This window comes from Pleurodeles waltl, chromosome 8 (assembly GCF_031143425.1).
Source record: "Pleurodeles waltl isolate 20211129_DDA chromosome 8, aPleWal1.hap1.20221129, whole genome shotgun sequence".
Lineage (NCBI taxonomy): Eukaryota > Metazoa > Chordata > Amphibia > Caudata > Salamandridae > Pleurodeles > Pleurodeles waltl.
The window spans coordinates 659,522,717-659,547,160 of record NC_090447.1 but is presented as its reverse complement, the minus strand read 5'-3'; the positions used below and the strand labels follow the sequence as shown (position 1 = coordinate 659,547,160).

Below are 24,444 nucleotides of genomic sequence, written 5' to 3'. Positions count from 1 at the left end.
ACCCCTCCCACAGAAGAGGCCCACAGTGATGACAGCAGCTCTGGCCAACTGGATCCGGATGACCAGCCCGGACCATCGTGGGCCTCAGGACAGTCGGTTCCCCTCGCACAGGCACAGCCCAACACAGACCTTCCACCCTCTGGAAACACCAGCACAGCACCCACCCAGCGGGCCCATACCTCCGTACCCAGGACACGTGTGTGTCCACCACTACAGGGAACCCAGGATAACCCAACAACAACAGGGACCTGGGGACAGTGGTAGTGGGCACACGGTCCAGGGGACGGAGGCACAGGAACACAGGGGAACTAGGAGGGCTGCCGTGCGACAGGGGGCGGACAGGCCTAGGGAACCCACTCTCCACGAGGGCCTCTCCTCCATCATGGAGCATACCACCACTCCCAGGAGACGATGGCTACGGACCTGGCGAAGTTTCAGGAGACCCAACGCCTGCAGGAGGAACAGTATTTGGGCTTCAGGGAGGAACTCAGAACCATCAGCTCCACCCTGGGCACCATCGTAGGGGTGCTGAAGGAGATACAGAACACCATGAGGGACACCATGGCACTCCAAGGGGCCCCTGACACTAGCATGGATGATGAACTGCCCACCACCTCCGTCGGCGCTAGTGGACAGGACGCCCCGCCACAGGACCACCACACCAGCACCCCACCCCCTGCAGATGGAGAACCACCCCGCAAGCGGTCCCTGAGGTCCAGGAACAGGACAGAGCACGATGGCAAGACCCCGCCAAGAAATGAGACCACCCTGATTGTCATCCCACTGTCCCACTTTTTAACCCTGTCCATATTGGAACTGCCCCAGCTCCACTTCCAATGCCCATATGGGCAGTGCACCTGTGAGACTAATAGACTGGACTCTGCCATGGACATTCCTCCACCATCACCCCTCACCATTTTACCACCCCTCCAAAAATTAGCACTTCAATAAACACCCTTGAAGCACAAAACAATCTGGAGTCAGTCTGTGATTTAGAAAAAGTGTATTAGCTATGACAGTGACAAAATCCGTTCTCAATAGTAATGTCAACATACCTATGTCACACATCACAAGTCCATGAAGGTTGCAAGCAGATGACACACGTTGGTAACCACACCTGTGAAACCGTAATGGAAATGTACAACTCAGTTACCAAATACTGGTTGAAATTGACAGACAGGATAGAGGTAGAAGTGTGAAAGTACTTGTAGTAGTCAAGAAAGTGTTCTCACCTGTGTGTCACTGGAAATATTGCTGTATGACTGAGTCCCTGTTGTCAATGTCTTCTTCCTCTGCTTCCTCCTCATCACTGTCCACAGGCTCCACAGCTTCCACAACACCGTCATCTGGACCATCCTCCTGCAGAAAAGGCACCTGGCTTCGCAAAGCAAGATTGTGAAGCATACAGCAGGCGATGATGATCTGGCACACCTTCCTTTGTGAGTAGAATAGGGAACCACCTGTCATATGGAGGCACCTGAACCTGGCCTTAAGGAGGCCGAAGGTGCGTTCGATCACCCTCCTAGTCCGCCCATGGGCCTCATTGTAGCGTTCCTCTGCCCTTGTCCTGGGATTCCTCACTGGGGTCAATAGCCATGACAGGTTGGGGTAACCAGAGTCCCTTTATAGCCACACACGGTGCCTCTGGAGTTGACCCATCACATAAGGGATGCTGCTATTCCGCAGGATGTAGGCGTCATGCACAGAGCCAGGGAACATAGCATTTACCTGGTTGATGTACTGGTCTGCCAAACATACCATCTGTACATTTATCGAATGATAACTCTTCTGATTCCTGTACACCTGTTCACTCCTGTGGGGGGGGGGACCAGAGCTACATGGGTCCCATCAATGGCACCTATGATGTTAGGGATATGTGCAGGGGCATAGAAGTCACCTTTAACAGTAGCCAAATCCTCCACCTGAGGGAAAATGATGTAGCTCCTCATGTGTTTCAGCAGGGCAGACAACACTCTGGACAACACGCTGGAAAACATAGGCTGGGACATCCCTGATGCCATGGCCACTGTTGTTTGAAATGACCAACTTGCAAGGAAATGGAGCACTGATAGCACATGAGGGGGGATTCCTGTGGGATGGCGGATTGCTGACATCAGGTCTGGCTCCAACTGGGTACACAGTTCCTGGATTGTGGCACGGTCAAACCTGTAGGTGATGATTAAATGTCGCTCTTCCATTGTCAACAGGTCCACCAGCGGTCAGTACACCGGAGGATTCAGCCATCTCCTCACATGTCCCAGCTGACGGTGCCTAGGAAGGACAAAAGCGACCACAGAGTCAAGCAACTCGGAGGTATGTACCCACAGCTACACAGAACACGAAACATAATCCAAAAAGTTGTCTGTATGTGTGTTGAGTCCAGGCCTAAGTATGTGTGACGCAGTTGAAAATGAAGCCATGTGAGCCCCTGAAATGGCGGCTGCCTGACCTCTAAACTGGGACAATGGGATGTGAGGTAACTGCGCTGGCGTTGTACACCGTCGCGGTAGGCGGTCAAAGACCGCTGCACAGTGCTGCATTGGTTAACATTGGACTCTATGAGTCCCAGGAGCCAATGACGAAGTGCGCCGGCGGTGATGATACGCACCGCCGCGGACGTCACCGCCGCAGATGTGACCGCCATTTTCTATCTGTTGAATCACTCGATACCTGATCTTCGACAGGAGAGGACCTATACTGCAAGTGCTGCTGTGACCTCGGTCTGGAAGAGACAATGGCACGTGCGTCTGGGGAAAGGGCCCCTGCCTTCACTGCACAGGAGTTGGAGAAGCTCGTGGACAGGGTCCTCCCCCAGTACACGCTACTCTACAGTCCTCCAGACCAACAGGTGAGTACATAAGGTGCAAGTTGTATGGGCTATGCCTGGGTGGAGAGGGCTGGTTGTAAGAAGGAAGGGGGCAGAGTTCTGCGAGCATGAAGGACTGTGAATGCATGTACCACATGGCAAGGGTAGGGATGTGGGCCACTCACTTCGACGGTGCAGTTGGTAATGACTTCTCTTCTTCCCCTGTACATGTCATGTAGGTCACCGCCCACCAGAGAAGGATATTTGGCGTGCCATCGCCAAGGACGTCCGGACCCTGGAGGTCCACCAGAGACAGAGCACCCACTGCCGTAAAAGATGGGAGGACATTCACCGCTGGAGCAAGAAGACAGCGGAGGCTCAGCTGGGGATGGCCTCCCAACGTGGGAGGGGTGCCCGTCGCACCATGACCCCCCTGATGTTCCGGATCCTGGCGGTGGCCTACCCTGAGTTGGATGGGCGCTTGAGCATCACAGCAGACACAAGGGGGTGAGTACACTCTCATTCAGCTGACTTTGTGCGCAGTGGAGGGGTCTGGGTGGGGGAGGAGGGCTGTGGGTTTCCCTAGGCCAGGGCGAGTTCCGTAGGCTAGGCCCTCCGTAATGCAAGCCATGTGCCACTCCACCCCACCTCTGTAGAGTGCCAAGTACAGGTATACATGCCCCTGTGCCATCTATGTGTGCACATGTCCACCATAGCCATGTAGGCCATATCCCAGGAACTGCATCTGTAGAGCCCAACAGCGCGGCGTAGTGCAGGGGGCTGCTGTGTCTGTATTGTCCGCCAACGGTAGCGGTAAGCCATGCACTCAACCTGTCTTTCTTCTGTCATCCCCCCCCCTTTTTGTGCTCTCCCTGTTCTTTTGTGCATCAGCATCATCAGGCGGAGGTACAGTGGCACCGGAGAACGAGGGGGCTGCATCCCACATGGCCATGGAGGGCCACACCATGGACTCAGAATACACCAGTGGGACGGAGGGTGAGGGGAGCTTCACAGCGGTCACTGGATCAGCAACCAGCGACACAGACTCGTCCTCCGATGGGAGCTCCCTTGTGGTGGCGGCAACATCTGTGCCCCCTACTTCTACAGGTACAGCCGCCACCCCCCCTACCAGCACCGCCCTCCCAGCAGCCCCTCAGCCTTCGCCCCGTGCCCGCTCACCCAGGAGGGTGGGCATCACCTTCGCCCCAGGCACCTCAGCCCCTGCCCCTGTCACCTCTGCTGCCCTCAGTGAGGAGGCCATTGACCTCCTCAGGTCACTCACTGTTGGGTAGTCTACCATTGTGAATGCCATCCAGGGTGTAGAAAGGGAGTTGCAACACACTAATGCATTCCTGGAGGGCATTCATTCTGGTCAGGCTGCCCATCATCGAACCCTGCAATCTCTGGCCTCAGCACTGATGGCAGCCATTGTCCCTGTCTCTAGCCTCCCCCCTCCAACCAGACCCAATCCCCTGTACCTCTGCCTATTGCAAGCACACCATCAGACCAGCCTGCACACACGTCAACACACAAGGGAAGCTCAGGCAAACATAGGCACCACACATCCCACAGGCACTCACACAAGCATCACCCACATACAGACACAGCAACATCCACTGCCTCCACTGTGTCCCCCTCCTCGTCATCTCCCTCCTCCCTCCCAGTGTCGTCTACACTCTCACCTTCATGCACTACCACTACAGCCACTAGGACTCGCACCAGCACACCCACCACCACAGCCCGCTCACCTGCACTCACCACCCCCACTACCATTTACACGTCCCCTTTGTCCTCTCCCAGTGTGTCTGTGACGCCCCCTCCTAAAATACACAAACGCGGGCACACACACACCCAACATCCATCCACCTCACGACAGCCTCCAGAACATGCACCTGCACCCAAATCATCAAAAGTTACACCTCCTACAACCACCTCCTCTTCCTCCACTCCCAGACCCCCTCCAGCTACCCGTCCCAGTGTTCATCAGAAACTTTTCCTGAGCAACTTTGACCTCTTTCCCACCACCCCCCCTCCAATTCATAGGTCCCGTTCTAGCACCTCAGCCAAAAAATATCTGGTACCAGTGGTGCCTGTTAGAGGTATGTGGAGTGCACCGGGCACCAGGGCAGCTAGTGTGACACGGAGCAAAAGCACAGCCAGTCCCCCCCTGTAAAGCACCAGAAGTTGGACAGTGCCCGACAGGATAGGGGGAAGACTCCAGCCGGCAAAGCCGCTCACAAGGGTCCCGGGGGGAGTGTCGACTCAGCTGTGACTCCTCCCAAGGTGGGGAAGGGGCAGAAGAAAGCGCCAAAGTCTGGGAAGAGCAGCACGACAGAGAAGGCCGCCACCATCCCCGCTGCCCAGGAGGCCACCGCCAGCCCGATCGTCACTGGCCAGGACGCCACCGCCAGAGTCAGTGCCCAGGAGGACAGTCCCATCGTAAGTGGTCAGGAGACCACCGCCAGAGTCAGTGCCCAGGAGGGCAGTCCCATTGTCACTGGTCAGGAGACCACCGCCAGAGTCAGTGCCCAGGAGGGCCCCGGCAGCCACAGCCCCGCTGGGCAATGAGGGACCGCCATGGCAAACACCGCTGCACAGGTCAGAAACTGCAAAGTCAAGCACCGCTGAACAGGTCAGAAACTGCAAAGTCAAGCACCGCTGAACAGGGCAAGCACCGCTGAACAGGGCAAAGACTGCCATGGCAAGCACCGCTGAACAGGTCAGAAACTGCAAAGTCAAGCACTGCTGAACAGGGCAAAGACCGCCATGGCAAGCACCGCTGAACAGGGCAAGCACAGCCAACTCAAGCACCGGTAGCCCATGTGCGGCACGGGCAGTGACGGAACTGGGACCGTCACGGGGAGAGTGATGCACTCTGGGCACCAGTCCCCCTCCAGAACCACTGGAGAACATCATCCACTACCTCAGTCCTTAACAGGATGAAGCACTCTGGGCACCAGTCCCCCTCCAGAACCAGTGGAGAACAGCATCCACTACCTCAGTCCTTAACAGGATGAAGCACTCTGGGCACCAGTCCCCCTCCAGAACCAGTGGAGACTGTCATCCACTTGAGAGACTGTGGCTTTGCACTCCCCAGGATGGTACAGTGGGCAAACCACCCACTGAAAAGACTTGTGAGACTGTGGCTTTGCACTCCCCAGGATGGTACAGTGGGCAAACCACCCACTGAAAGGACTTGTGAGACTGTGGCTTTGCACTCCCCAGGATGGTACAGTGGGCAAACCACCCTCTGTAGAGACTTGTGAGACTGTGACTTTGCACTCCCCAGGATACATCAATGGGCATGGAGCCCTGTCGTGGATCTAGCGTGGTGCTGTCATCCGGCTGAGGTGCCCCTCCCTTCCCTTCCCCCTGAGGTGCCTGTTGTATTTCGATCTGATTCCCCAGTAGTGTTCTCTCCGTTTCTGGTCAGGTATCTGATGTGGGCCTCGCCCATGCATTTTGGGCCCAGTGGTCCACGGACATTGAATGGTGCATATCTGCACTACTAATCGTGATGTATATTTTGTTGAATGTGTATATATATCTGTATATATTAGCTTACTGTATTTTGATACATTACAATGGTTCAACTCATTTCCTTTTGTATTTGCATTCTTCCGGTGGGGTTGGGGGTTGTTACTGTAATGTTTGGATATGCATTGGTGTGTGTGTTGTAGTGGGTGAGGGTCGGGGTGGGGGTGGGGGTGTTGCGTGTGTGTGTCCCTGACTTTTGCCTCCCCCTCCCCTATGTCGTAGGTGCAGTACTCACCGTTGTCTTCGGCGCCGGCGTTGCTGATGATCGTAGAGGAGCAGGAAGGCTATCGCAGGGAGTATTTGGAGTTCCGGCTCCATGGTGCCCTCCTTCCTCGTGGAGTGTGTTGAGGTGAGCGTTTTCACATTGAAATGGCTGTTTCCGCCGTGTTTTTATCCACAGTGAATCCGCCCCGGAAAAGGTGGCGGATTGGTAGGTTGTGATACTGTGGGCTGTACTTTGTCTCCCGCCTGTCTGTTGGCGGTGACCGCCGCGCTGCTTGTCTGTACCGCCGTGGCGGTCGGAGTGTTAAAGTGGCTGTCTTTGTTGGCGGTTTCAGCCACTGTCATAAATCCCTTTTTTTTTTTGCCGGCCTGTTTGCGATCTTACCGCTGCTTTAACACCGTCCCCCAGGGTTGTAATGACCCCCTTAGTCTGTCAAGATGGCTCAGTAAACTGAACATTCACAACTGATGTACAGTGATCTGTAGGTCAGAAATTTGAAACCCAGCAATGCTTACTTAGCCAGACATCCTTCTGAGCTCAGTGAATAAAATACCATTACATTGAGCAATAGTAACACTAGCTATTTACAGTGCATAGAAATGTCAGAAGTGTAATCTTAAGTGCGATGCGAACAGGCATTACAAAAGCTAATAGATCTGGCCTTAGTACATGTGCAATGTTTCAGTTTTATCATTTTCTTGCAAAGATTTGTAAAATGCACAAATGGCAAACATAAAAAATGTAATAACTACGCAATGGTCCGCATCCCAAGCAAACCAGCCCTGACACTGACATGCAGTACTTTTCAGGTTGCTGCACACGTGATCAGGTAATATGCTGTCACACGCAAAGCAAGACAGCCAGTGGATAATGTGTGTTGAGCCATTGCCCCATGCTTTATGCTGAGGTGGACAGAAACAAAATGTAAATGATGATTCAACAGACCATTTGATTAACAGGGCCAGCTCAAAGTCCTTTTATGAGTTTGTGCATATATTGTACATAACACGTGCATACCTAATAAATACCACCTTGTGTATCATGTAAAGTATGTTATTTTTTAGCATAACATATAATACATCACATATCACTATACACTGAATTATCAGTTATCAAAGGACTTAAATTGCTACCGGATTGAAAAGTGTAAATTCGTTTAATCAGTTAGGAAGCACAGTTTTCAAATGAGCTATGTCGATGGACTCTATTCACAAAACTTTATTTCCAGAAGTAGACGTGATCTACTCTTGAACATTATGCAGTAAGGGAAGTGTCAGCCCCAACTATTCGCAGAAAAATCTTTTAAATTTGGGTCCACTTTGTTTAGACTTGGAATTTGTAATAATATTTCATCTTCAGTCAAAATATGTAACCTGACTTCATTTTCTAGCATGTAATCACCTGTATCCAGGCCTAGTTACAAGAGCTTCTCAATCAAAGAACTATTGTTTTGGCACAAATGTGATGGAGAAAATATAGAGAGAAGAAGGCGTTAGACTGTCTCAGTCGCATATCAAGAAACAGTCAAGAGATTGGGACTTGTGGCACAACACACATGCAAAAATTACAAAGAGCACATCACCACAGGAATACAGAAATCTAGGGAAGATGTTTATGAACTCTAATGGCTCTCGTTGCTCTCTTCAGAGGGGGCTTCTTTATTTCCTAAAAACCCTTGATTTCATTGCTTTCACCAAGCATACGTTCTTGTCTCACTGTAGGTTTTTGCAAAGCGTATGAGCTTAACTCAACTATATGTTTATACCTCAATCCCTCCTTCCCCACATTCAAGAGAACTCTGAAACTCCTGTTTTTTATTTTGGTAGTGCAGTAGAAAGCAATACATAAAATGTGAAATACATAATATGGATATGCCTATAAGTATTATCTCCAGCTGGAGAAAGAGTCCTTCAAATGTTCTCCTTTGGACCACAGCAATGTCATGTTACAGGGTCTACCTGACGACTTGACGAACAGTCAAATGATCACCATGAGTTTCCATCAGTAACATCCTAGCCAGGTTCTGCTAACTTTTAAAGAGGCAACATATACTCTTCAAGATGCAATGCCTAGTGCAAAGAGCAATCTCTTGAAATGGTCCCCTCTACCTTGAGAGTTCCTACGTCACCAACTCAGTCTGTGTTCCATTTCTTGAAATCGTGCAAAACTTGGATCTGCTCACTAAAATGGATTCGTACCGTTAGTGTATGATACTTTGGTTGAGCACCGGGGCATCTCAAGATAACAGTGTTATTTAAAGTACAGAAAAAAGAATAGGTCAGCATGTACACTGAATAATGTTTGTTACATTTAAACCGAAGGCATGCCAAAATGCCAAAGAGTCTAAAAGAACCCCAGGAACAGGTTTTTATTGTGAATGTGATGCTTAACAAATTATATGAGGGACTTGTGATAGTTTACAGCAAAACATTTGTAAGTGATGCTGTTCCAGTGATGCACACTATGACTTGCAATGCTCTTGCATCTTGTAAAATCATTCATGGACAAATAAAAGTAGCTCTCTTATGTTATATTCTTTTAACCCTGTTTAGGTTTTTAGAGTGTTACCTGAAAAACAAAGGGAAATAGAAGATCTATTAAAGAATTTTGTTCAGTTTCAACAAGAGTTGCATCATCTGGCACCGTGGGCATCATCTGTCAAGGATCAATTGGAATTTTTCAATCAAGTGGGGAAACCAGGAGAGCTGGATATCAAGGTAATGACTGAAAATAATGTACGTAATAATGTAGTCTATCTTGCGCAATTGATTCTGCATTTGGAAGTTTGTTTTTTGTTCTAAAATTGACTTTTTAGGACATACTGTTTAATAGGAGAGGGTATAACAAATGAATTCTGAAGTGTTTGTTATCTTGTTTTAGTACATTGTTAGAAAAAAAGTTTTGAATTGGAGGTGCAGGAGAGCCAATTGATGATAAGTGTATGATGTGAAGGTTGCAGTCCATTTTTCATTGCAAATACATTGATTATTATTAGGCTGTGCTCACGGGCGTACCACAGGCCCCTGCAGTTCCTGAGTCGCAGCTGTGCCCCAGCCATTCATGGGGGCAATACTACAGGGAGGTGGGGCTTTCAAGAGACCATCATCACATTCTGCAGGAGTGGGGGATCATTTTGTGTGACCCTTTGACCTGCTGAAAATCTTGTTGAATTCTATTGTTTTAATGTCAATTCAGGGTTGCCCAAATGTCAAACCTATTTGTGGTTGCTTACTCACTGGTTAAAGACATACATCCCATTTGGCATATAGAAAATGTATAGGTTGACTATCTAGAAGAGACTCAAAATCAGATACATTGTAATATAATACATAATGAAATTTGAGGTGATTTTGCATGTTAGTGCCTTGGCTTGGTATACCCATTACATCTCTTTAATCTCATTTAGAGACTCAAAGCGTTCTGCAACTCATATAAATAATTAGTTTTCAATTAATTTATAAGTCTGCTCAATCATTTACCTGCCAGCATGCTTAATTTATAACCAGCCATGTAGACTGTAAGTCTACAAGATAAGCCAATTTATAAATGTTTATGGGCAATGCACAGTCTCCAGGACCACACAGATGGTGAGTCAAAAAGCTCTCTGGCCTACTGTCTTTGATACCAGGCCTAATGTAACGTAGGGCTTATTTAGAAGCAGGGGACACAAGAAGCTGGAGGATAGTTAATAGGTAAGTGGGGTTCTTATCGAGGAGAAGCAGCAGTAGATAGACAACAGGTGACTAGTTATGAGCAATGAGGATGGAAGAGAAGCAAAAATGGACTAGTTGAAAAACAGTACCAAGACAAATTTATACACCAGAAATGACAAAAATACACTTACACAGGATACCACAGACACTTAGGAAACACCAAAAGACAATTTAAAGACCACACAGGAGACAAATTCACAAAATGCCCAGGGAGACAAGTCAAAACACAGCCACACAGTCAGGAAATATCACAGACTGCAAAGTGAAACTGAAAGTACACCCACTGTACCAATTCTGTAAACAGGATATCCTATTACATCACTTCCTGCCTCAAATGCGGTGCGTTTTTATTCTAAATATTATAACGCGTACAGACTGTGCGTCATTTTTTGGGACTCACATGCTTAGAAATGACCTTGCATCCATATTTTCAAATATTTTTCATACTTAACCAATTTCATGGGGTACAGTGTGGGAACTACCGCTCAGGGACAAAGGATGTATCATGGCAATAAGCGTCATTTTCCAATGCATATGCGTAATTTTTTGACGCATGTGCGTCTTTTTTGATGCGTATGTGTCAACATTTCTGTCTTTGACTGGGTTTGGGTCATTTCTCATTTGTCATAGGACATGACAGGTGTGACAATACAGAGATATGCTGTTGTCACCTACATTGTGCATCCCGGTGTATGGGCACATGTGACAGATCATACTACTGCGGACCATGATCCTCTAGTTGTTGTTCCGGATTTGCACTCTTCACTGATGCAATAGATAGCCAAACGTGTGGAATACAAATAGGTTTTACCCAGTTTGGGCATGTTTTGCGTCAACAGAGGATAGCAAAGCTACGCAACTCAATATAGTAACTCAATGCCTGTGTGTCAATGTGTGTGAATTGGCTCTTACTAATGTAGTTGTCCCACTGTGTGAACATCACAAGACGCGTTTTCTCAAATCTGCTTGTATGCATGTGTAGTGAATGTGTCCAACCATCAGATGCTATTCAGTATGGAAATGAGAAATGTGTTTATCATACACGCAGCAACAAATGCTGTGTGAACTTGCAAGGTTTTTTGGGACATAAGCATCACCAATGACAAACCATGCACAGGATGGATAGAAGACGATTGATCATGGCAATGTTCCAAGACTAAGCCATCACATGTCCTGGAATATTGGATACTACTTCCTAGGCACTTGTTTGTATACTACCCATGAGTCAGGCATTGGATAATGCTATGTGGGTACGGTGTTTGTGACACTGAGTCCCTAAAACAATCCACAAATGTCATGTCACGCCACAGTTTGAGTCATATAAAGGAGCCATGTTTCTCCTGTGGCAGTGGAGGACCAGCAGACCAAGCAGCACTTGTTTAAATATTTCCAGTGGTTAATTGCACAAAGGTGTCCAGTTCAAGTGTGTGGGGCCATGTGTAGCCTGAGTCATTATTGGGGTCCATGTTGTCACAGTTACGTGCAGGTCTAGTCATGAGTCTGTGGAGCCATTTCCTGCATTTACAAAGTATGCTTCACAGCTGAATTGAAAGAAAGCCGAAGAGGAATTGAGAACACACATGGGGATAATCCAGCTACGGCACTGCAGACGTGTTATGAGACTGACAACAGGGCAACCTTGGTGTGCTGACAAAGTTAATGGATCAGGAATTTTAAACCAGCAGATTTCCTCAAAACATTTGTACATAGGGTGGCCTCTAAAATTCCCACTGTAGCCGGGAACATCAGTGCCTCTGTGCTGATTAATCTCACAGCTATTAACCACGCAAGTCCCATCAATATGTTGGGGGCAATGTGAATCAGCGTGTGGACCGTCAGGGTACTAACATGTGTTGGCATTTCATGCACATTATCTGACGTTGTCTGTTCTGCTGGAGGCACCAATCCATGCATACAGCCATGGTACACTGTCACTATTTGTCACTCATGCATACATGAAACCCAGAGAAGGGATGGGCCATGATTAGGCTATTTGAAGACAAGTTCCACCCGATGATACGATAAGTAAACTAATTACGCTATACAATGTATTTGAGTATTCATTGTAGACCTACCTGACACAATACCCCAGGAGGAAAGTGAAGGCATGGGAAGAAACTATGAGACAAATGTAGCCACAGGGAACCTTTATGGTGACTCTAAGACAGGAACCAGTTAGGCTAACAGGATGCAGGGTCAATCAGGAACAAAAATGAACAAAGCAAATTCACAGTGAGCAGACTGAGTCTGGTCAAAGCTGGAACACTGTGGAAAATGAAAACTGTATTTGTCCTGTGTGTTGTAACGTAACACAATAACCCAAGGCCTTTGTTACACAAGTGATTTATACAGCAATGCAGTACAGTGTTATACATATAATGGCAGTTTCTATGCTGTTCCAGGCAGCTGCAAGGGCAGTGCATGTTCAAATGGCTGGTCTGCATGGAGGTGCTCACAGGTGTGTGCAGCTTCAGTCTCTTACAAGTCCTGTAGGTGAGAATCAAGTTCAATTGGCCAACAGTACCTTTCACATGGGAAGCAATGTACAGGTGATTACAGGTCCTACAGACTACAAGGCAGTGCATTATTCAACCAGAAGTCCATGCAGACAGAAGAACAATGACTATGGCATTGCATACTAAAGAGGGGAGCACACTGGATTCAGAATGTGAGTCTGGGTGTGTGTAGATGAGGGATTATCTGGGTAATCCATTTCCAGGGCACTCTGAAGAAGGGTGGGGTGAGACAGGGAACATGGCAGTGACAGGACTTATGACCTGGGCTGGCATGTACAGGGGATGTCTGGTAAGCAATGCTAGTCATACCTGGGGCACTTGTGCCATCCATTTGCTGCTTATATGGAATTCTTGTCACACATACTCCTTGCAAAGATAGCTGATGTAACACTTACTGATGTCAAGGGTCTGGTCATACCTTCTTGTTACCAATGCAATAGCACATCCGCAGCCTCATGTATGAGGCTTTTTTTACCTTATTGAATGATGGTGTCTTAGTTGTGTACCATATGCTGCAATGAACCATGTTGCCAACATACATGTGTGAAATAGCTGTGCTCCTCTGATATTGCCCTTCAAATGTGAAATGGACAGGATATATGTCATTTACAGTGTGTGTGAAGATGGGTGTACATTCATACCATTCAAATATGATGTGGATTTTTCTGTATCGTAATCTGTATTTCTGCAATGCTCCATGAGGCTACACTCTGATTATGATTCTTAGGGATAAAGTGATGCAAAAATGATTAACCAGACCATGATATAGTGAATAGAATAGGTGTTTATTGACATATGGTACGACAGTGGTGATGGATGAGTAGAGTTAAAAGAAATTTTGGACAATATGTTGTTGCCGACGCAATCCTGCAGCTGTGTTTGGATGGTCACCCTCATGTTGATGGACAGCATCCTCGTCTTCCTCCTCTTCAGGCATTTTTGGGTCGGGTTCATATAGGGGAATGTTCCTCCTTACACATATGTTGTGTAGGATGGCACAGGTCAAAATGATTTTGCACACCATTTCAGGTGAGTACAGGAGGCTGCCTCCGGTGATGTTGAGGCACCTGAATCTTGACTTCAGGATGCCAAAGGTCTTCTTGACTATGTTGCGTGTCCTCCGATGTGCCTCATTATAGGCACACTCTGCTGCAGTGCTTGGGTCTGCAAATGGGGTCATGATCCATGGCTGGATCCCATACCCCTGATCAGCTGAAAGAGAAAATGAGTGAGAAAATGTTGATGTTGCTTGCACCATGATTCTCACTTTGCATGGCAGTTGTTCTCTTGTGTTGTCTGTGACTCATAGGTGTTTGTGTGATTGTGTGGCATCCTAGGCTTCTAGGATGTACCATCAGCATTGAGTTGTTTCCTTATCTGAAATGGTGTTTGGCTGATTGACCGGATGTCAGCGGTATTTTTGTTGAGTTGCAGTACATTGTGTACTCCCTTGCATTATGTCATGTGAAAGAGGTGTCCGTGTGTCTTAACTGGGGGTGACATGATACTTCCATACTCAGATTAAATTCCACAGTGGTGGTAACACGGTTGCATCTATATGGCCTGGACATCCCATCCAATTTAAAATATTGAATAGAATTAGTTAAACATCAGTGAGGCCCTTAGATTTGGCAAGGTGACAATGTACAACACATCGCCATATGTTGTCAGCACTGACATGTTGACAATTGACTATGCACAAATATCCCATGTGTGACAAATTCTCTTTAGACCTATTTCTCTGCCCTTGCCAAGTCAACTCCGGTTCTAACGTGTACCTATACTACTGAACATGTTCTAGTTCAGCTGGCTACCTTGGTTGTGAGGTTGTCATTTTGAGTGTCAGAAGGTGCATATGCCTGTACATCTGTTGTGTGTGTGTGTGAAATTGTCTCAATCCGTATGTGTAGAATGTGCACTTTCAATATTGTCACATCAATATGTGTTCTTAGCACAGTCCACTTGCTTATTGGTAGTGGGCAATGTCAGAGCAGGAGTGATGTGAGATACTGGTACAGCCTCAATGATTCCATGTCACCTTCATTGTAGTCATCATCATGCTAAATGTGTTATGGTGTTCGACCTGCAGCAAAACACATTACACACCCCTTACACAGTACTTATTGCTTGGAAGGGTGTTTGATTGAGTGTTCTTGATGTGATATTGAAAGAATAATCTTCCAAGTTGTACTGCCAGTTAAAGCCATGTCATTGTCATTGTGTTGTTTTAAATTGTTCCCTTGTGTCTGTGGAGTGACATCTGTTGTTATTTGGTTCTGTCATTTGTCCATTGGTGTGTATCCAAATGGGTGAGGATATCAAACATGCTTAGCGGTGTCACAACCTCAGTGTGTTCTTGGCTACGTCTCAATGTAGTGGTGTAAGTGTTGTTTGTCGTAGAGGGTTGTTGTGCAGTGTGTATATAAGTAGGTTTCTGTACTTACCAACAAGTATGCCATTTCCATATTGTCCATCCTGGAAGTTTTGATTGATGGTGCGGTGGCGGAAGATGAATGAATCATGTACACTCCCAGGATACTTTGCCACGATGTTGGTGATCAATCCCCGGTGATCAACAATGGCCTGCACATTGATGAAGTGTGTGTGCTTCCTGTTGCGGTATAGATGTTCAGTTGCAGCAGGTGGCACAAGGCGTACATGTGTGCAGTCAATGGCACCAAGCACGTGTGGGAAGCCGTTGATTTGGTAGAAGCCCTGTTTGGTCTCCTGCTGCCTCTGCTGTGTGTTGGGGAAGCTGATGTGGCGGGGTGTGAGGGAGATGATGGCATCCGGTACCTTAGGTAGGAAGGCAGAGAATGAGGGCTGAGAGATCCCGGCAACAAGGGCACCAGTCGTTTGAAAGGAGCCACTTGCCAACATGTGGAGTACAGCTAGCAGCTTGGTTTCTGGTGGAGTGATGTGGGGTGTCTGCAAGCTGGGTGCCAACTGTGGCTCAATATTGCGCAGCAGCTGCTGAATGGCTTGCCAGTTGAGCCTGTACCTCTGGACGATGTCTTGTTGCTGGAGTCCCAGAAGGGTTGTCCTGGTCCAGAATATCCTCTCCTGCCTTCTGCGTTGCCTTTGGGGTCCCTGCTGGTGTTGTAGAAGCTGCTGTTGTTGGTCCTGTGCTCTGCATCTGCGTGTATGCTGGATGAATAGCACCTTCATGTCTTCCTTTTGGAGCTCTGCTGTTGCTTCTGTGTATTTTCCTTAAGTACTGGTGTGTTGGCCCTATTTTAACGCCTGCCCTGACCCAGGTGTTATTTTTTGACGCAAATCGGGCTGTGCGTCATTTTCCGCCTCCGCCTCCCAGCTGTGTGGGATTTTCGCACGGTTGCATAAATATGGCACACAGGTGTTTTTGTCATTTTTTGGACGGGAAGGCCTACTTTGCATGTCATTAACGCAAGGCGGTTTCCCACATCTAGAAAATGACACACAAGGTGGAATTTTGGCATTCGTGGGCTCAGGCGTCAAAGTATAAATATGGTGCACGGTTTGCGCCCAATGTGTGTCAAACTTTTTGACGCACATTCGGTGCAAACAGAGTATAAATGTGGGCCTCTGTCCTTATCTAGCTCGGGGAGGATAGCACTGTGCTGATTCTATGCTTAAAAACTTTGCTAGATAAACAGACATTTGAGGTGAGTAAATCTAGAGTGTCGCTGGTGTTGCAGGGTGCTCCTTACTGGAGCTGCTCTCCACCTATACTTGGGAACTACCCAGAGTTCTCTATTCTTTTTTGCATAATTTATGCGTCACTCTAACCCTGAAAGGGATTTGTTTTGACTTATACTGGGTGCACCCTTGTGTCTGGACAAAGCTAAACCTCTCTGATGAGCTCTAATGAGAGCGAAACACGTGTCAGTGGTTGCTTTTACTCATTCCAGTTTGGCTTGAATGGTATTTTACTAGTCCAAAGCTGTAATACTGTCCCTGGAGTGGTAAATGGCTTTTGTCATTTTACAGCTCGGCAAGGTTGACACTGTGTCAAACCTATGCATAAAGACTTTGCTGTACAAATGGCAAAAGACTTTGCCCTTATCTAGCTCGGCATGGATAACACTGTGCTGATCCTATGCTTAAAAACTTTGCTAGATAAACAGAAATTTGAGGTGAGCAAATCTAGAGTGTCGCTGGTGTTGCAGAGTGCACTATACATATATATATATATATATATATATATATATATATATATATATATATATATATATATATATATTTATGTATGTTACATTACCTAGAGGTGGTTGCCACTAGGTAGTTATAGTTAGGACAATGTTTTCATAGAAAAAAGTTTTTTTTTGACTTGCCAGTATCTTTGGCACCGTTTGACGAATCTTCACGAAATTTTAAAAAATAGTGCCTTGATGATTCTTGTTGCACACTAAATATTTTGGGGTGATCCTTCAAGGAGGGGGAGGGGGGAAAGAAAAAGGGGGTGCCAAAAAAAGTTGTGTTTCATATGTTAATTCCCATAGGACCTTTAGACTACGACTACAGCCCAAACCACTGGACAGAATTAGACCAAATTTGGCAGAAAACTTGCTTTTGGTACACAGATTATGCTTTTAGTTATATGGTGTAACGCCGTTCAGTAGTTCACAAGAAATTAAAGAACATCCAAATTTGTACACCTGAGCACGCAAATATATTGCAAATTTTCATGTATGCGCACGCAAATAGAAGTGTTGTAATTGGCTGGCCACATCCTGAACAGAAAACTCCGGCCTTCATTTTTTGTTACAGGAGCGGGTCCCTGGGGCTGAAAAACAAAATGAAAAGTAGCATACGGCATCAGGGTGGAAGTACTCTGACCCCAGGAGTCTGATATAGGGGTGTTTGAGGATCAAATTTTGGGTTTCAAGTGATTTTCCGTCACCAAGCATGATATTCACAATTAATCGAGATTAATCAAGGTTAATCATGAATAAGCAAAAAAAAGTTTTCAAAAAATTCAGAGACCCATTCATACACCAATTCATTCACTCATACATGCACTCAGAGACTCATGCATCCACTCACTCAGACACTCATGCACCCACTCAGACCCTCATGCACCCACTCACAGAACCACTCAGACACTGAAGCACCACTCACGCACACAATGACGCACCAACTCACAGACCCCTCAGACCCTCACACACCCACTCACAGACCAACTCAGACATTGACACACCCACCCACAGCCACGCTGGCTCACTCAGGAGGCGGGGAGCCAACTGGAAACATGGGGGCTTTCAGGCTCTCCCCTATAGTCCCAACAATGAGACTGGGTGCCATGGGAGGCACCCAGGTCACATGTTTGATATATTCACTCCAGAGGTTACAAGGTTGTTATAGTTAGTTTCTGAATTTACTTTTACCATAACCATAGAAATTTAGCAGCTACATTTCTTTCAAGAAACTATACCTCAAGCCCTTGACATGCACAGTTTTCTTAGAAATAATGTTATTGCAAACGTTGCAGTGATATCAAAGATGCCATACAAGATCTCATAAATGACATAATGGGGGTCATTCCGACCCCGGCGGTCCTTCGGCGGGAGCACCGCCAACAGGCTGGCGGTGCTCCGCAGGGCATTCTGACCGCGGCGGTATGGCCGCGGTCAGAACAGGAAAACCGGCGGTGTCCCGCCGGTTTTCCGCTGCCCTGAGGAATCCCCCATGGCGGCGCAGCTTGCTGCGCCGCCATGGGGGATTCCGACCCCCTCACCGCCATCCTGTTGAACAGGATGGCGGTGAGGGGTTTTGTGGGGCCCCTGGGGGCCCCTGCAGTGCCCATGCCAATGGCATGGGCACTGCAGGGGCCCCCGTAAGAGGGCCCCACTTTGAATTTCAGTGTCTGCTTAGCAGACACTGAAATTCGCGACGGGTGCTACTGCACCCGTCGCACCCTTCCCACTCCGCCGGCTCCATTCGGAGCCGGCTTCCTCGTGGGAAGGGGTTTCCCGCTGGGCTGGCGGGCGGCCTTCTGGTGGTCGCCCGCCAGCCCAGCGGGAAAGCCAGAATGGCCTCCGCGGTCTTTCGACCGCGGAGCGGCCATATGGCGGTTCCCGCCAGGCGGGCGGCGACTGCCGCCCGCCGGCCTCAGAATGAGGCCCAATATGTGGAGTAATTAGCTGTGCATGGCGAAGGTGTGAGTTATAGTTAACCTTAGGGCGCGAGTAATAGTTACTTGAAAGAACTCTAACTATAACTGCTGAATTTCTACGGTTTTGTTTGAGTAAATTCAGAACCTAACTATAACGTCCCTGTAATCTTTGTTTTTTTTCAGTGAATTTCTATGTTTTTTTAATGTAAAGTAATAAGGCCGTGCTCGGCCAGTGTATGAATGAGTCTGTGGTTTTTCTTTACATTTTTTACATAATCGCAAATATTTTGCGAATAATTCACAGAAATTCATGAAAATTCATGAATATTCACAAATATCACACCCCATGACCTAAATCTATATTTAACCTATAATCTGACTCTAAAACACACCTATATCACACCCCTGGGGTCAGGGTTTTTTCACCCTGACCCCTTATGTCACTTTCAATTTGAATTTTCATCCCTGGGGACCTATTCCCATGAAATAAAATGGTGGTCGCAACTTTCAAGTCAGGTTGCGGTGTGACCAATTGCAAGTCTTCTTTTCTCACACATATTCGTGAAAATTCACGAATAGTCGCAAATTATCCACAAAATATTCGCGAAGTCGTCACGGGCAAAGACATACAAATTTATTTGCCCTTAAATATCTCCTAAACTAGCACATGGATTTACTGCAAATAACAAAAAGCACAATCTGTGTACTAGCAGTTAGGTTTTTTCCACGTTTGGTGTAATTCTGTCCAGTGGTTCGGGCTGTGGATGTGCTGACAGGTCCTATTGGAATTAAAATGGGAAACTCATTGTTTTTTTAACTTGCTTTTTCTTGGGCTCCCCTTGACTGTTCACTCCGAAACTTCCTGTGCGCAACAAGAATCACCAGGCCACTTTTTTGGGAATCTTTTGTGAAGATCGGTGAAACGTGCCAAAGATATAGGCAAGTTAAAATACACTTTTTCTATTGAAACATGATCCAAGCTATAACTGCCTTGTTTGCCACTCACTTCAGTCGATTGATATCTGTAAAGTTTTGGGGTGATCTGTCAAGTGGGTACTGAAACAGGGAGGTCCCATAATGCATTTTCCCAATGGAATTTCCCATAGTGATTTGTGGTATGACTACAACCTGAACCACTGAAGGAAATTACACCTAATTTGGCAGAAAGCTAGATTTTAGTGGTCCAGAAAGAATGCTTTTTGGATTTTGGTGAAAATTCTTTAAGTCATTTTGGAAATATTAAAGGAAAAAGAAATATAGATATCTAGGGACGCAGATCTGTCACGAATGCCCCACGGATCCAAGTGGATTTGCAAATCCACGCACCAACAGCAATGCTGTGGTTGGCAAGCCGCAACCTGAGAGGAAAGTTGTGACCACCATTTTGTTCTTCAGGACATGGTTTCCAGCAGGAAAAATAAAACTAAACAGAAGGGGTCAAGGTAGAGGTACCCTGATGCCATGGGAGTAATGGAGGGGTAGGTGAGGAACCCTTCATGGGGAAGAAATTCTCCAAAAACATTTTTGAGTGCACAAGTATCTGCAGATCCAGTCAGATTCTACCCTATCCTCATGGATTTGGCTGGAACTGTGGATCACAACTCCAATATAAGAAAAACGCATACACTCACTCACAGACCCACACACCTATTCACACACTCAGTCACACACTCACACATCCACTTACACACCCACACAACCTCTCACAAACCCTGTCACATACCCTTAAAACCACTCACACCCACTCTCAGGTCCTGCAGGGTTGGGGTCCCCTTTAATGGAGGCTGCTGTGTGGATGCTAACTATGGGACACGGCCCACTTGCCTCCATACTACTCAAGAGATACAGCCTAATAATAATGGATACAGAGGTAATAAAGGGAGAAGAGAGGGGAATGTACCCCTCCTTCACTATTCTATATTCCTTGAATATGAGGAACATTATATTTATTGTGGCCGCATTAATGATGAAGCGAGTGTTGCCGAGACTATCAAAGCTGTATATTACTTTCATTGGCATGCATGAGGTCTCTTTATTGATATGGTGTGAGAAGCTGGCCTGGTTTGTAGTTGGTACCTAAGTTACTTACACCTTATACCAAGTCCAGTGATCCACCTTAGTGAAATGTAGGCAGTGTCTAGCAGCTTAGGCTGTCTAGCGGTAGCTGTAGCAGGGCAGCCAAGGCTGAACTAGGAGACATGCTAAGCTCTTGCAATACCACTATAGTCACACAGTACTTATACACATTAAAAGACAATACTCAGTGTTACCAAAAATAAAGGTACTTTATTTTAGTGACACAAGGCCAAAAATATCTTAGAGGCAATACTCCTTCCGGAGGTAAGTATTATACACAATATATACACTAGTAACCAAAATCATTTAAGTAAACAGTCATAGAATAGTGCAAATAGTGAAAAACACAATGGATTGTAGTGGGCCTGGGGCAACCCAAACCCTATACTAAAATAGTGGAATGCGAAAGTCGGATCCTCCCCTATGCAAGTGTAGTGTGTAGAGGGGTGCTGGGAGTTTCAGAAAACACCAAAGGTAAGTAAAGTACCCCACCCCAGAGCCCAGAAAAAACAGGAGTAAAAACAGCAAGTTTCCTCAGGACACACTAAAAGTCGTAAAAGTTTATGCATGAACCAAGCAAGACTGCAAGAAACCAACAATGAATTCCTGGACCTGACGACCTGTGGAGAGAGGAGACCAGGTCCAGAAGTCGATGAAGAGTCCAGGTAGAACAGGAGCCCCTGCCAACCTGGCTGAAGGTACAAAAGTGGCTTCTCCAGTTAGAAGAAAAGTACAGAAATGCACCAAAGAAGACAGCTGCAGGTTCCTGCTTGGTGCAAGAGATGTCCCAAGCCGAGTTGTTGGATGCAGGTGGTTTGCGTTGCTGGATTCCGCCAATGAGCCTCAGTTCACGGAAAAACATATTTTGCATCAAAGAAGCACTGCCCGGACCCTGGAAGCACCTGGGGGTCTCAACTCAGACTGAGGAGACAGAGGGGGCTCTCAGCACTTTAGAGAATCCTCAGAAGACCGGGCAGCACCCACAGGAGTCACAGGACACGAGAACAAAGGAGTTGCAAAGTGCGGTCATCGCAGCACTACACAAAGGGATCCTACGATGCTGCAGAACAACTCAGAGAGCTGAGCATCACAGGATAGAGTCCTGGGGACCTGAGCTACGCTGTGCATGAAGAACTTTTGGAAGAAGTGCACAGAAGCCCAAGGAGCTGGAGAAGATGGGATGACAGGGGTTCTCTCTGGCACAGGGAGGTAAGCCCTTACCTCCACCAATTTTGGAAAGCTGGAATTTTGGACAGTTAGGATCACTTCGGTCCACCACCTGTGTTCCAGGGATCATGCCCGTCAACAGGAGAGGAGTCCCAGAGTACCAGTCGTAGTTGCAGAGAGGTGCCTGGTGAAGCAGGGAAGTGACTTTGTCACTCCACGGGATCTGGTGCAGGGTGAAGACGGTCAGTCCTCAGAACGTGCACAACCTGGAAACTGTTGCAGTTGCTGGCTGGAGCTGAAATTGCAGGTCACAGTAGCCTTCCTGGATACTTTGTTGCAGTTACTGCGGTTCCTGGAGGAGTCTGTGATTGATCCGATGGTCAGACGCTGAAGCAGAGGATGCAGAGGAGTCCTGGTGGAGTCTTGCAAACCGACTCTGAGGAAACACCCAGAGGAGAGACCCTAAATATCCCTGAGAGGTATCCAGGTATGCAAATCAGGAGGGGTCTCTGGCGACACCTGCTGGCACTGGCCACTCAGATGCTCCCAGAGGGTCCCCAACTATGGGCACCACCTCTAGGGTGGTGATGGGCAGGGGAGTGGTCACTCCCCTTTCCTTTGTCCAGTTTCACGCCAGAGCAGGGACTGATGGTCCCTGAACCGGTGTAGACTGGATTATTCAAGGAGGGCACCATCTGTGCCCTTCAAAGCACTTCCAGAGGCTCTGGGAGGAAACCCCTCCGATGCCTGTAATACCTACTTCCAAAGGGAGAAGGTGTAACACCCCTTTCCTAAAGAAAATGCATTGTTCTGCCTTCCTGGGATTGAGCTGCTCAAGCCCCAGGAGGGTAGGAGCCTGTCTGTGAGGTGGCAGCAGCTGGGGCTGCAGTGAAAACCTCAGAAGGCTGGTTTGGCAGTACTGGGTGTCCATGGTGGAGCCCCCAGGGTGCATGGAATTGGCCCCCAATACCAGAATCAGATTGGGGGTACAATGTCTCAATCCTAGACACCTCACATGGCCATATTCGGCGTTACCATTGTGAAACTACATATATGTATTGACCTATATGTAGTGCACACTTATAATGGCGTCCCTGCATTCACAAATTCTGGGAAATTGGTCCTGGACAATATGGGGGCACCTCTGCTAGTGCAGGGGTGCCCTCACACACAATAACTTTGCACCTAGCCTTCAGGAACTGAAGGTTAGACATATAGGTGTCTTATAAGTTAACTGGTGCAGTGAAAATCGCTGTGAAATAGTGCTTGCACTATTTCACTCAGACTGAAATGGCAGTCCTGAAGAAGTGTTTGTATGAGCTCTTTATGGGTGGCAAAAGAAATGCTGCAGGCCATAAGGATCTCCTGGAACCCCAATGCCCTAAGTACATAGGTACCATATACAAGGGACTTATAAGGGGGTCCAGTATGCCAATTTGGAGTGGAATACTGGGTTACCAGTATGTAATTACAAATTTGGAATCAAAGAGAGCATAAGCACTGGAGTTCTGGTTAGCAGAACTCTAGTGACACAATCAAGCATACTGACAACACAGTAAAGCATACTTACATGTAGGCCACAAACTATGAGCACTGGGGTCCTGACTAGCAGGATCTCAGTGAGACAGTAAAAACACACTGATAAACACTGACAAACAGGCCAAAAGTGGGGGCAACCATGCTAGAAAGAGGCTACTTTCTCACATTTGGGATGTTATGCATTAGAATTAATATGATCAGTAAATTAAACTGTGGTGGTGTGACGGTATTAAGCAGTATTTCAAGATTTCACTACAGTATGCACATTGTGATGACATTACTGGTGCATTTTTTGAGTTGCATTACTGAGTTATAAAGTCACATGATAGTATAGATTTAAAAGCACCTGTGCTATGTAAATTGCAACTGCTCACCTGTGATCAAGGCATTATAGCAACTATGAGTATGCACCCACTTTTATCATGAAATAAATGGTTTGATTTTACTGTGAACCGGGCCTTGGCATTTCATTCTTCTCTGAATATACACTCCTCTTGCTGCAAGCAAGGAATGTACACTCCTGCAGAAATAAAAGGCCAAAATCCATCAGTCCTTGTTACTCATTTATTACTGGTGCCACTTACAAGCAGTAGCTCAACAAGTTTTTGCGGTCTAGTTGCCTTGTTCACTGGTGAGTCAGGATGGTCCCAGCGCCATTTTTAACAACAACACATCATCAAGTGAAAAAACAAGCAAAAAAACAACGTAAAGAAGGGACTCAGGCAATGTGGTCAAAAGGAGTGGCCCTCACTAATCACATCTTAGTTAATAAT

General features: G+C 47.0%; 1 protein-coding gene across 7 annotated transcripts in view; it reads left to right on the top strand.

Annotated features, from left to right (window-relative positions):
- DMD (dystrophin) overlaps positions 1–24,444 on the top strand; it is a 6,960,831-nt gene that overhangs the window by 3,953,542 nt on the left and 2,982,845 nt on the right. For all 7 annotated transcript variants that reach the window (XM_069204753.1, XM_069204756.1, XM_069204758.1 and 4 more), the window contains one exon: positions 9,119–9,283. In XM_069204753.1, coding sequence (XP_069060854.1) covers positions 9,119–9,283 — 165 coding nt within the window. The remainder of the gene's footprint in view (positions 1–9,118; positions 9,284–24,444) is intronic.